We start from the raw sequence: 14,244 nt of genomic DNA, 5'->3' as shown, positions 1-14,244 counted from the left end.
AACGAGGACAGCGATGATAATGTGTGCAAAACTGTAAAGCGCTGCGGAATATGTTAGCTGTTATGTTTGCTAATGACAGGTGTTATGAAGGCAATCCAGAAACACAGTGTGCTTAGCGATCAGAGCGCACACAGTGATCTGACAAATACCCAAAAATACAAGAACGAGCTCTGAGACGTGGAAACTCTGTAGACTGCACACCTGATCCTATCCTAAACACAACTAAAAGCGGCTGTGGATTGCGCCTAACAACTACCTAGGCAACTCGGCACAGCCTAAGAAACTAGCTAGCCTGAAGATAGAAAAATAGGCCTGACTTGCCCCAGAGAAATTCCCCAAAGGAAAAGGCAGCCCCCCACATATAATGACTGTGAGTAAGATGAAAAGACAAAACGTAGGGATGAAATAGATTCAGCAAAGTGGGGCCCGATATTCTAGGACAGAGCGAGGACAGTAAAGCGAACTTTGCAGTCTACAAAAAACCCTAAAGCAAAACCACGCAAAGGGGGCAAAAAAAACCCACCGTGCCGAACTAACGGCACGGCGGTACACCCTTTGCGTCTCAGAGCTTCCAGCAAAGCAAAAGACAAGCTGGACAGAAAAAAAGCAACAAAAAAGCAAAAAGCACTTAGCTATACAGAGCAGCAGGTCACAGGAACAATCAGGAGAAGCTCAGATCCAACACTGAAACATTGACAAGGAGCAAGGATAGCAGCATCAGGCGGAGTTAAGTAATGAAGCAGTTAACGAGCTCACCAGAACACCTGAGGGAGGAAGCTCAGAAGCTGCAGTACCACTTGTGACCACAGGAGTGAATTCAGCCACAGAATTCACAACAGTTAGCGCTATATAAAAATAAAGATTATTATTATTATGTGTGAAATAATGTGGTGCCTGCTCCTGGCACCAGAGAATCCGGACCACGCACAGTGTGGGCATGTCTGCAGGCACATCGAGTTAAGGCCGGACAATCCCTTTAATGAAGTGGTGTCGTCATTCTACTTTTCCAAATATTCCTTTTTCTCCAATAACACATGAAAATCATGCAGATAAAAAAAAATAAAAAAAGGCCTCTTCTGAAAAGCTGCCCGAGTCTCCCTGCAATCTCCGTGCAGCCTGTTCCAGGATCAGCTATGTACACCCAGAAGGACTTGTGACCACTGCAGCCAGTGATTGGCTGCAGCAGTGACGTATTAGGGTATGTGTCCACGTTCAGGATTGCATCAGGATTTGGTCAGGATTTTCCATCAGTATTTGTAAGCCAAAACCAGGAGTGGGTGATAAATACAGAAGTGGTGCATATGTTTCTATTATACTTTTCCGCTAATTGTTCCACTCCTGGTTTTGGCTTACAAATACTGATGAAAAATCCTGACCAAATCCTGATGCAATCCTGAACGTGGACACATACCCTAAGTCACCGCCGCGGTTAGACATTGGCTGAGGGAGTCAACGATATATATAGACAGCCTTGGAAAAGTAATGGGGCACTAGTTGAAAACCCTTTGTAAAGCCTGTTTTTGCTGCACAGTTCACAGCGTTGTGCATGGATACTGTATGGCAACACACAGTCCCCAAGTCTCCATACTAAAGACTATTGTGCGTGCTCCATATTTTCTGTTGATTCATACATTCACTTATTTGGGAAAGTTATTATAGCACTGAACTGTAACGCAAAAGTGCTAATACAGCGATGTGCATGATGCCCTTTCAAAGAGAATCTGTCAGCACAAAAAGACTGTTCAAACATAGCACAAGTGCTCGGTGCACCCAAACAGTTCACCTTCTCACCTGCTTGTTTTCCATCTATCTTTGCCCTTCTCTGGCTCCTGTAAAAGCCAAAGCTGTCAATCATGGAAGAAGATAGATGCAAGACAAGTAGATGGGGAGGTGCACTGAACTGCTCGGCCACACCAAGGGTGCACCGAGCTCCTGGGCTTGGTTTGAACAGTCATTTTGTGCTGACAGACGCTCTACAGAGAATGTGAATGATCAGCCCCCTAGGAGCTGTAGAGTTGGCAATATCGCCGTCACAAACACTGCTACTTTTTTTTCATATTTAGCTGACAATAGGCGATTCAGTACATGAGGACAATTTAGTGGATTTTTTTTCCCCACTGTCAAATCATAAGAAATATTTCTTTAGAATAAAAAAAAAGTATTTGTAATAATCTCAGTTTGGCACAAAAGACTAATGCTGCTCAAAGACTAGATTACCCTTCATTATCCTCTTGGCGGTAATCACAAACAAATCCATTTTATTCTGAAAATGCCTAAAAATAAGGAGCATTATTCCGGGGCGGTAAAAGGAGATTTAATAGGTAAATAAACTCGAGTGGCTGTAAATTGGGTTTTTATGTAGCGTCTGTATGGGAGGGTTTTAGCATTATTATTTTTTTTTGTATGGAAAAAAAATTGGTGCCGCTGTAATTATGTCTTTTCTGGAGATTTATTATCCGACATAATCACAAATTTAAAAAAAAAAAAACTAGAGCGGTAATTTTAGGGAAAGTAAATGGACAAGGCGGCGGTTGTGTCCTTAAAATATCTATTTTTTCTCTATTGACTGCACGTTATTTAAAGGGAACCTGTTCGCATGTATTTACATACAGAAGTATGGTACGGCTGTGTACGCGCTTCTTCTCCAATAGGCTGTGTACGCGCTTCTTCTCCAATAAAAATGATACCGTTACACTGTGTTCCAAATTATTATGCAGATTGGATTTAAGTGTCATAAAGATTTAATTGTTTTGTTTTTCAAATAAACTCGTGGATGGTATTGTGTCTCAGGGCTCAATGGATCACTGAAATCAATCTTAAACACATGTGATAATTAGTTTTCCAGGTGATTGTAATTAAAGGAAAACTACTTACAAATGATGTTGCACATTATTAAGCAGGCCACAGGTTTCAAGCAATATGGAAAATAAAAAGGATCTCTCTGCTGCTGAAAAGCATTAAATAGTGCAATGCCTTGGACAAGGTATGAAAACATTAGATATTTCACGAAAACTTAAGAGTGATCATCATACTGTGAAGAGATTTGTGGCTGATTGTGAGCACAGATAGAGTTCATGCAGATAAAGGCATAATGAGGAAGGTTTCTGCCAGGCAAATTCATTGGATTAAGAGAGCAGCTGCCAAAATACCATTACAAACCAGCAAACAGATATTTGAAGCTGCTGGTGCCTCTGGAGTCCCTCGAACCTCAAGGTGTAGGATCCTTCAAAGGCTTGCTGTGGTGCATAAACCTACTATTCGGTCACCCCTAAACAGTGTTCACAAGCAGAAACGGTTGCAGTGGGCCCAGAGATACATGAAGACTATTTTTCAGTCTTGTTTACTGATCAGTGTTGAGAAACCCTGGATGGTCCAGATGGATGGAGTAGTGGATGGTTGGTGGATGCCACCATGTCCCAACAAGGCTGCGACGTCAGCAAGGAGGTGGAGGAGTCATGTTTTGGGCCGGAATCATGCGGAAACAGCTGGTGGGGCCCTTTAAGGTTCCTGAAGGTGTGAAAATGACCTCTGCAAAGTATTTAGAGTTTCTGACAACTTTCTTCCATGGTCTAAAAAGCAGAAACGTGCCTTCAGGACCAAAATCATCTTCATGCTGACAATGCCCCATCTCATGCTGCAAAGAATCTCTCTGAGTCATTGGCTGCTATGGGCATAAAAGGAGATAAACTCATGGTGTGGCCACCATCTTCACCTGACCTTAACCGTACAGAGAACCTTTGGAGTATCATCAAGCAAAAGATCTATGAGGGTGGGAGGCAGTTCACATCAAATCAGGTCCGGGAAGCGAAGAAATACAAGCAGAAACTCTCCAAAAACTCCCAATGTTCAATGGATGTAAGAATTGTGAAGGTGATATCAAAGAAGGGTCCTATGTTAAAGGGAACCTGTCACCTGAATTTGGCGGGACAGGTTTGCGGTCATATGGGCGGAGTTTTCGGGTGTTTGATTCACCCTTTCCTTACCCACTGGCTGCATGCTGCCGCAATATTGGGTTAAAGTTCATGCTGTGTCCTCCAAAGTACACGCCTGCGCAAGGCAATCTTGCGCAGGCGTGTACTTCGGAGGACACAACATGAACTTCAACCCAATATTGCGGCTGAAAACCCCGCCCATATGACCGCAAACCTGTCCCGCCAAATTCAGGTGACAGGTTCCCTTTAACATGTAACTTGGCCTGTTAGGAGGTTTTGGAGTTAAATAGCTTTTTTGTTCAGTGAATGTGTCCTCTTAATGCTGCAAATTCCACAAATGAGGATTTTCAGATCTTTAAAACAGATCAAATGTATAGAAATTCTACTGTGCCTAATACTTTGGAACAGTGCATTGTGAGTTTTTATTCATTTTGGAGATTATACTGTTATCATTGGGAGGTTTCTTCAATAAAATTCGATGTATACTCTAACGGGTGAGGACTTTTATTAGACTGACTGTCATTTGCACCGACCATTTAGGAAAATCCGAGAAAAATGTCATTTATATAATAATTTGGAACATGGTGTATTGTAGAGATCCCATTTGCCCGGCCTCAGAAATCCAGCATAAAAATAATATGCAAATTAGGATGGAAGTGCACTGGGGGCGTGTCAATGCACATGCAATGCTATTTCCTAGTGCATTGACACGCCCCCAGTGCACTTCCACTCTGATTTGCATATAAATTCTACTTTAAATTTCTCACGACTGACACATCGGATCTCTACAAAAATGGTGTCATTTTTACCGTGGCACCAGCACCTTTACAACCATACCGCTAAGTACACATGTAATAAATGTGCTGAAAGGATCCCTTTAACGTCATCAAATGGCAGTAGGCATGCTATGATGAGCATCTGAATGGCTGGCAAAGGTCTTAAAGGGGTTGTTTGCCTTCATGGACAATTTTTTTTATGTAAGTGCATGTAATCGGAACTAAAGATAATTTTTGTAATTATTTCATTAAAAATGTTGTCTTTTATACCTCTGTGTTGCACTGTCTATTGCTGACTGTAAAAGGAGTTAACTGAGACTATGTCAGCCAGCCCGCTATAAAAGGTCTGATGGGGAGTTTGTGGATCTTTTTCTGAGGTCATCCCATCTGATTTATGACCACATCAAAGTTATATATGTAGAGAAACAAAAAAAAAAGAGCATGTAAAAGCCCAAAGGTGCAAAATTTCTAATGAAACCCAATTGTTAAAATGATTTTCAGACCCAAATACATGCATTTAAGTAAAAAAAAAAAAAATCCCAAAAAGGTGGTCAACTCCCAGGTAAGAGCAACATCCCACCATCCGTAACTACACATAGGCAAAGGCTAGGGCTGGAGGAAGATAAGCTATAGGTCAAGACTGAAGGCCACCGGGCATGATATGGCCCGGCACAGGAAGGAAAAATAGCCAGAAACATGGGTCAGGACGTCAGGCAAGGACGGCAATGGGAATCAATATATATATCATGCCGTTTTCCATTTAAAGGGGAATCAATAACATATAAAAATTCCTCTTTAACAGAGCAGTGGTGACCCCAGCATGGCTCAGATTAGTGTATGGGGGACTAATGCAATATAGAATGGACAGGGATGTGTGAATTACATAGAAAGTGACCTCCTGCCATGTGTTTGCCCGGCACACTTTACTTGATGGAGGAGTACAAGTGGTTTCCTGTTGCTCAGTTTGCACAGGTTTGTACAGAAATCAGGTGATGGCAAACAGCCTGCTCCATCCACCTGCACAGTCGTCTTCACATACAACATACAGCTCAAAAAGGCCGGGTTTCCAACTAGAAAAAAAAACAAAACACCCCCATCAAGTCTGATTCATTATTGCATTTGCACTTGCTTTTTTGGCTGTTTTTCATTTGCTCCATATTCTTCTTTTAGTTTGCACCTTTTGTTTTTTTTTCCAGATGTTTTCGGCGGATTCGTCAACAGAGAGGCAGAACATGGAGAAGCCTAGCAAATAAGACAGTGGTTTTGTCAAAATTACAGCAAGCAGCCCAGTATGTGACTCTGCACTAGAATCAGGGTCTCTTCCCCTACTTTATATTGCTCTCAGATGAAAGAGCAAAAAAAAATGGTGACAGATTCTCTGACTCGTCTGGGTTCACGTAGCACATGTCTTGAGGAATTTCAGTTGTGAAATTTGCGTTAAACTGACAACGAAGCAAAGTATGGTTCAAGAGAAGAGGGCTTTACCAAAAATTACTCATAAAGAGCATACAAAAAAAAAAGAAGCTGATTCTTACTCTCCTGTCTCCATGTAGCACATCTTCAGAAGTTGCAGCAGCCTCATGGAGGACATGATAAAACAGTACTTTGTGGTGTAGATGTGAATCCAGCACTGGGATGAGTAGCAACTACTAGAAAGCAGCAGCCCAGTCTCTTTGACTCCTCCTTGCCTTTTTATTCTCCATAGACTTTAATAAGCAGCATTAATCTAAACCCTCAGTCCACCTGGTCTTGACCATAAATGATTTTGATGAGTTCAGGAAGCAGGGAAAATCTTCAGAAGCAGCACGGAGGACATGATACAGCTGTACTTTACAGTGTAGATGTGAATCCAGAACTCAGGTGAGAAACACCTGCTAGAAAGCAGCAGCACCGTCTTTTTGACTCCTTCTTGCCTTTTTCATCTCCATAGACATTAATAGGCAGCATTAATCTGAACCCAAGTTCAGGAGGCAGGGAAAATTAGAAGAAGTGGCTCATAAGTGGAGAAAGAACCATATTTCTTTGCCAAGACATATCACAACGATTTTGATATTGGCTCACGCTATTGATTTACCCTTGTTTAAACATCAGTGACTAAAGTATATGATACACACACACAAAACTTTTCAAAAATAAATATTTTTTTTTTATTTTCCCACATTTCACATGAATCTTTTATAGGGACAGCCTTTAGGTTTGGGGTCAGAGGAAAAGCCTATGAGGTCATTTAATATGTGAAATATACAAATTATAGATTGCACAGTAGCCTCCACAGTATCAGATCCTGTCCCTACGTCTACTACTTTATTATGATGCGTACATCGAAAAATCCTATATCCAAGACAAAAATTATATTTTCCATATGTTTAAGTGAATAGATATTTTTCCAGTAAATGGAAGTGTGATCCTCATTAGATTCATGTGCTGTGAATATCAGACCGTCCACAATGCATGTTATGGTGTCAGGCAGTTCTTCAGTCCATCCGCCAGGTCCTGGGGCGTGGGGTTTTGTGCGGTGCAGCTAACGGCCAGGCCTCTCGCCACCATCGCCTCGGATGTCGTTGGACCAATTGCAGCAAACTAGGACAGATAAAGCAGAGTTAAAGGGATTTTTATGCTTTATATCGATGTTGCATATTTGTATCTACATATGGGTGGAGGATTTTTTTTTTTTTTTTTACCATAATTTGATTTACTCGATCATTTGATAGCTGATGAATAAGTTCGAGACAAAACTTCACTCCCGACGGGCTGAAAAACACAACACTCCCAGGGACGCCTTCCTAAAGAGAGGGAGTTTAGTAGGGGTTACATTACAATCTTGGGTTAGACAGACGTCTGTAGACACCGTGATGAGGGTCCTCGCTTGGTTTGGTGATCGCTGGACGTCCATTGTTGGGTGAATCCCAGTAAGGAAAATATATTATATTAATAGCACTAAAAACTGAAAATGTAATTAAATAAATCACTACAAGGAGAGAACCCAAATAATTGCTTAAATAGAAAATTTATTGATACAATAAAACGGTCACAGAACAAAATTACAGAAAATACCCTGGAAGGGAACCATACAGGAAACCACCAATAAATCCAGTTATAAACCTACCCAATAGCCCTGGGCCAGGCAAATACAATCTTACTTAATGAAAAAGGGGTACATAGATAATTTATCTAGTATAATGATCTCTACTGAGAAACTTATCATACAGAATTGTAGTAAGGTGCCAAAAAAGGTATTCCTTTACCAATACATCATCTTAAAGAGCCCCCAATTACCTACAGATAAGTGCATCCTATCAGATTTATAAAAAGAGACATATTACCTGAACACTTAGAGCATTAAAGTGACTACTGGGTGATTAGGATAGCGGTGATCCGAAGGTTCCCCGCGCCCCGACGCGCGTTTCGCCCGTAGCCTCTTCCAGAGGCGTCACCGGAAGGTTTATAACTGGATTTATTGGTGGTTTCCTGTATGGTTCCCTTCCAGGGTATTTTCTGTAATTTTGTTCTGTGACCATTTTACTGTATCAATAAATTTTCTATTTAAGCAATTATTTGGGTTCTCTCCTTGTAGTGATTTGTTTAATTACATTTCAGTTTTTAGTGCCATTATTGTTTTGGAGTGCCTTTTCTTTGGATAGGACATATTGATGTTAAAAAATATATTATATTGTCACTTCAATGAAACATGGAGGCAGCTCTACAAGGATAGAGGGTGAAAACCGTTCCAGTATTTATTCAGCCAGAATTATGGGTACACATTAGTGGTCCGTGGCTGCCGGACGGGAACCTCCTCCTTCCCGAGGGAACCCTGGCGCCTGTTCTCGATCAGTATGCCTGGTGGACATCATGCATGCGTAACACAGCAAGGATAACGTTGCGCTGAGGATTCCAACACGTAGGAGGTGGTCCGCAGGGCTCCCAGACTGGGGCAGGATCCTGCAAATCTATTCACTCGTTTCTACCTAGAATGTAACATTTCAGCTTTCCCAATGCTTTATTATGTTGTATTCCAGGTCTCACCTTTATCCTTGGAGCTTTGCCACCACCTTTTTGCTTTGCATACTGGATTATTTTACCCGGTTTATTTCCTCGCAGGATATTTTTTGCACCCACTTGCAGACCGTGTTGCTTTTTTAAAAACATTTTTATTACATATTATCAGTAGATATTAAACGTTGCTGATTGCTAGGGGTAATCCGAATGCTGGGACCCCCAATGATCATGAGGGTCCCCAATTCCCAGCCTCCATATAGCGGTGGTCGAGCGTTTGCCCTTCCTCGCTATCCATAGTTTATAGGAGTGAAGGAGAAAGCGGAGTGTTGTACTCAGAAATCATTGTGCCATAATCTTTAAAAAATAAAAAGAAGAAAATAAACACACACAAAAAAAAACCAGAAACTCAAAACACTCTGGGTGGTCCTCCAAAGCTTGTAAGTGTGGAAATTGGTTAAGGGTTCTAGATCTATTAGCCTAGCACAAGCCCTCCGTCCTACAAGCAGCTACGTGACTGCAGTACATGTGTCTGTTACCTGTATCTCAATAGGTTGGGAAACTTGCATCATCGTGTGCAATCCTATGAGACGTGAATAGTGTTGAGCATTCCGATACCGCAAGTATCGGGTATCGGCCGATACTTGCGGTATCGGAATTCCGATACCGAGATCCGATACTTTTGTGGTATCGGGTATCGGTATCGGATACATAGAGATGTGTAAAATAAAGAATTAAAATAAAAAATATTGATATATTTACCTCTCCGGCGGCCCCTGGACTCAGCGCGGGTAACCGGCAGGCTTCGTTGTTCAAAATCAGCGCTTTTAGGACCTGAGAATCACGTCCCGGCTTCTGATTGGTCGCGGGCCGCCCATGTGACCGCCACGCGACCAATCACAAGCCGCGACGTCACCGCAAGCTATTAGCGCGCTCATTTTTCAAAAATGAGCGCGTTAATGACTTTCAAAGACGTAGCGGCTTGTGATTGGTCGCGTGGCGGTCACATGGGCGGCCCGCGACCAATCAGAAGCCGGGACGTGATTCTCAGGTCCTAAAAGCGCTGATTTTGAACAAAGAAGCCTGCCGGTTACCCGCGCTGAGTTCAGGGGCCGCCGGAGAGGTAAATATATCAATATTTTTTATTTTAATTCTTTATTTTACACATCCCTATGGATCCCAGGGCCTGAAGGAGAGTTTCCTCTCCTTCAGACCCTGGGAACCATGAGAATACCTTCCGATACTTGATGTCCCATTGACTTGTATTGGTATCGGATATCGGTATCGGCGATATCCGATATTTTTCGGGTATCGGCCGATACTATCCGATACCGATACTTTCAAGTATCGGACGGTATCGCTCAACACTAGACGTGAACTCAATAATGTCAGCAATAGGTCAGGTCGGCCATGTCCCTTCTGATGATCCTAAGTCTAACCTTAATCCTTGTATAAAAGCCTTCATTCTTCCACTTAGTAAATTGCTGACGTTTGGACGGCTCATATTGACTCAGGTGTACTGTAAGGAAATGTGTATATACACCGGAGGGAGAAAGCTAAATGTGTATATAAAGCAGTCTAGGTAAAGCACAAAGACGAGTGGTCACCAGGTCAGAAGTGCTCAGTTTATGTTCTTTTATTCCTTGTAACCTGTCACCCCCAAAAATGATACTTACCGGAAGATATAGGGTTAATCTGCAGGTGAGCAGAATTACAATGCTTACTGAAAATGCGGCTACCGGGAGAAAAGCTTATTTCCTTCCATGAGCCGCCGGCTTTCAGTCATACGGTTGTTGCAGGCACCGCTCACTATCCTGTATAGTGGCTTCAAGCTCGCTCTTGGACTTTGATTGACAGCTCGCTCTGCACAGAACCGGCTGTCAATCAAAGCACCGGACTGTGCTTACAGCCGTTACACAGTATAATGAGCAGTGAAAGTTGCCGCTCATGCACACCCCCATGACTGAAAGCTGGCGGCTCCCGGGAGGGAATAAATTCATTTTCTCCAGGTAGCCCGTTGTGCCCATCCTAAGAAAAAAAAAAAAAAAAAGAGAGAGAATTTTCAAAAGCAGATAACTCCTTTTAAATATTTTAATGGTTTGCAGACAGTAGTCGTCCCTCAGCAGGAATCATTTTGGAACAATAAAGCGAGAGTTTAGATTATGTGCCTCCAAGTAATCGTTAGAGGCCTGCCGATGAAATGTGAGAGAATTCAGCAACTATCATTAAAAGAGATAAACCACGAGCTACCAAAGAAGCACTGGCAAAGCTGCTATGTGGAATGCAGAGACTCACAAAGCACCGCAGTGGTGTATATATATATATATATATATATATATATATATATATATATATATATATATATATATATATTGTTTATGAGGAAGTGAAACTGGAACATTTATTAGGACTTGTAACGCTGCGCCGTTAACATGAATACCTTGGTGAAATAATCTGTCAGAGAGGATCGTATATCGGGATGCTGGGCCGTCTGATAAACAGTAATGCTCTCCAGAGGTACATCTGTAATTAGAAAATAGAAATGTATTTCTATAAAACAGACTGGGATATTACAAATCCCTACACCAGCAATTTCACACAATGGAAATGACGGCCGCGGTCGTGTTATGCCTCGTACTGGTGGCTTTACGGAAATTTTTTAGAATACAATAAAGTGTAGCGGGATGGGAAGACTTCACTACTCATCGAAAAGGGAGAAAGACCCTAAGGGTGTCTTCCAGCAGATAAAATAAATAAGTAAAAAAAAGTAGTTAACTTTTAATTAGTAATAAATAGTAATACATAATACGTACAAAATTAAATGTAGGAAACAATACTAAAATCAATCTCTCGCAGACAAAGTAGACCGATCCCACCAACAATTTTGGGAATGGGGTCTCCTAATTGTTCCTTGACAGATGACGACAGGGGAGGGTGTCATACAAATCAGGGTATTCGAATTTCAATGGCGGATACTTTTGTATCAAGAGACAAGACGTGGCCCGAGGAATCTGGCAGCGACTCTCTAATGGAGGACATCAGAGCGCTCATCCGAGCAGAGCGATCAGTTCAGTTTACTGTTGGCCGAACGATCACTAATATGTATCGAGGCCTTTACTCATCTCCCGCTGGCTTTTACCTACTGATCCTATAATGGCAGTTGCAGCCGGTGATTGGTTCAGTGGGTATTTCTTGCAATTTGCGGAATGAGACTGGAAGTACAGACCTGCGGGGACTGGGCAAGCGTCCAGAATGAGAGCTGCGGGGAATCGGTGCGGGCGAGTAACGTTTCGCTTCTTTTACATCAATATGAGTCCTTATAAAGATCAATTGTATCAGCTGGACATCCCCTTTAGGGAAAATGATAACTATTTTTCCTTAAAAAGATACCCGGAATACTAAGAAAACATCACCCAATAATTTACACCGCGCCCATTTTGCAGCAAACTGTAAAGCTTTGTAAAAAAAAAAAAGCACTAAAAAGATCATGTCAGTAGCTAAAAATGTGAGCAAAGCACTTAAACAAAGGAATTGAGGCATAACCCTTATTGATAAATTGTACAACTTTCTATTTCCTGCGACTTGTTATACCGCTGACATCCCATTTTATTTTTTTCCAAAAATAAGGAGAACGACATTTTGCAAATACTCACTTTTCTCCTGAAGTTTTTTGGGAAGGACTTCCCTTTTCAAGGAGCCGCATGGAAACAGGATGGGGACAGAGTAAAAGATCTGCTCTGAAAATAAAAAAAAATAAACATAAAAAAAGGAAAAGGATTGAAGTTTGGCAAAACGTGCAGAGAGAAAGAATGGAGGAATGGGTGGGATCTCCAGCAATTATCCACACGATAAGTAATAAATGTCTTTTAAATACAACAACAAGAGTTTGATTGGATAATAAAATATGTTAATGTTTTAAGAAGCTGAAAAGAATTTACCAGAGGTAAGATCGGAGGTCATTGCATCCTGCAATGACGATGGTTGCAAGGCTGAAGTGAGCACCGCCACAATTTTGCTCATTCAGTGCTTGCAACCACCCAGAAAAAAGTTGTGCTTAGTACGTAGATATGCTTACTTGAGCATATGAGGTCAGCGAGCTTCTCCGCATTACCAGATGCTTCTCCTTCTGAAGAAAGGCCAAGATCGTCAACTAGAAGACAACATTCATTATAAGTTAATTAATATGGACAAAGAGGAAAAAAACATTACACCAGGTGAGATACAAGCCTCATAAACTACCTGGTCTACAATTCCGAAATCTACTGCTCTGGGTACGTGACAACACTCGGCCTCGCAGGAGTTAAAGAATCTTATCGTAATGGCTATGAAATGAAATATTCAAGATATTCTAATTACCAGGCGATTAAACCATGCTTCAGAGGGTCAAAAATAACACTAAACAGATCTCTCGGGGAAGGCAATTCACGTTTCATTTACAGAAATTCACCCTGGAAACTAATGATGGTATTAAACATTCATTGGAGGAGCGTGTAATGACAACATATATCAAGGCTTCCCCATTATAGGTGGACAAGATGGTGTTTAGGAAGTGAACCGGTCAACAAACGTGTCTATAAAAATAACACATTCTAGAACTTAAAAAAGAAGCAAAAGTGCAGGAGGTGACTTCGCTTAGGAGCTCGTTTTGGGGTTTAAAAAATGGATGGAGAAAATTTGAGAAGCTATCGTAAGTCTTTCATTGTGCCGTATCGCGATTCTGCCCATTTGGCGGTGTTTTACTATTATTTGATGTGGTGATGACTCATGCAAAATAGCGATTGTACTTTAAGGATAAAGAAACAATGATAATATCAAACATTGTGACAGCAGCAGGTGGATGTTTTGCCTTCTCGAGCCATCAGGAATATAAGGCAGCCAAAGGGTATATTATCCTGTAACTATTACTCACCTATCGTGGATCGAGCGCCGGCTCTGCGTCTTCGTCCTCCTGCCACCAGGTCCATCGGCTCCTCAGTGAGTCAGATGGTCATGGCACTCACCCAAGCCATATAGCTTGACTCAGGGAGTTGAACCAAGGACTTTTGGACCCATTTCTAACTCAGTTTAGGTACTCGGTTTTGTCCATAGAATGGGTTCTGCTATGAACTGTGTTGCAAATTCAGCTTAGCTACATTGCTAAGTCAGCTCTGTTATTGTCACGGGGTTACAGCGACACTGTGTAACCAGAAGACCGTAGCGTCTGATTGCTCCTACTCTGGTGCTGAGAAGAAGCACTTCTCCTTCATTTTAATGGTGTTTATTCCTTTTGGCAGAACAGGGCTAGTGGCCAGTTAGTCACTCCCTTCCCCTTTATAATCTGGGCTCTGGTGCAAATCCATGTCAGAGCTAGCATTTGCTGCATGGCTTCAGGAGGAAGAGGTGGTCATATGAGAAGGAGAGTTGCAGGAGTTATCTGTGACGGTTGTGTTGTTTGTAAGTGTGGTAATTCCCTTCCCAACTTTTGTTTTTTTCCTCATCCTCCACTCCCCGATGCATTCCTCTCTTATATGTGAGTAAATATTTTTGTATGCCTGGAGTTTTCT

At 41.8% G+C, this 14,244-nt stretch overlaps 1 protein-coding gene across 1 annotated transcript in view; it reads right to left on the bottom strand.

Moving 5' to 3' along the window:
* Positions 1-6,835: 6,835 nt before the first annotated feature.
* Positions 6,836-14,244, bottom strand: part of UROS (uroporphyrinogen III synthase) — a 38,487-nt gene continuing 31,078 nt past the window's right edge. Inside the window, exons 6-10 of the mRNA XM_069753959.1 lie at positions 12,777-12,851; positions 12,355-12,438; positions 11,142-11,224; positions 7,390-7,491; positions 6,836-7,288 (exon numbers count right to left, since the gene is read on the bottom strand). Coding sequence (XP_069610060.1) covers positions 7,163-7,288; positions 7,390-7,491; positions 11,142-11,224; positions 12,355-12,438; positions 12,777-12,851 — 470 coding nt within the window. The 3' untranslated portion in view covers positions 6,836-7,162. The remainder of the gene's footprint in view (positions 7,289-7,389; positions 7,492-11,141; positions 11,225-12,354; positions 12,439-12,776; positions 12,852-14,244) is intronic.

This window comes from Ranitomeya imitator, chromosome 2 (assembly GCF_032444005.1).
Source record: "Ranitomeya imitator isolate aRanImi1 chromosome 2, aRanImi1.pri, whole genome shotgun sequence".
NCBI lineage: Eukaryota > Metazoa > Chordata > Amphibia > Anura > Dendrobatidae > Ranitomeya > Ranitomeya imitator.
Note: the sequence above shows the minus strand (reverse complement) of the source record. Positions and strands in the feature narration are given on the sequence as shown.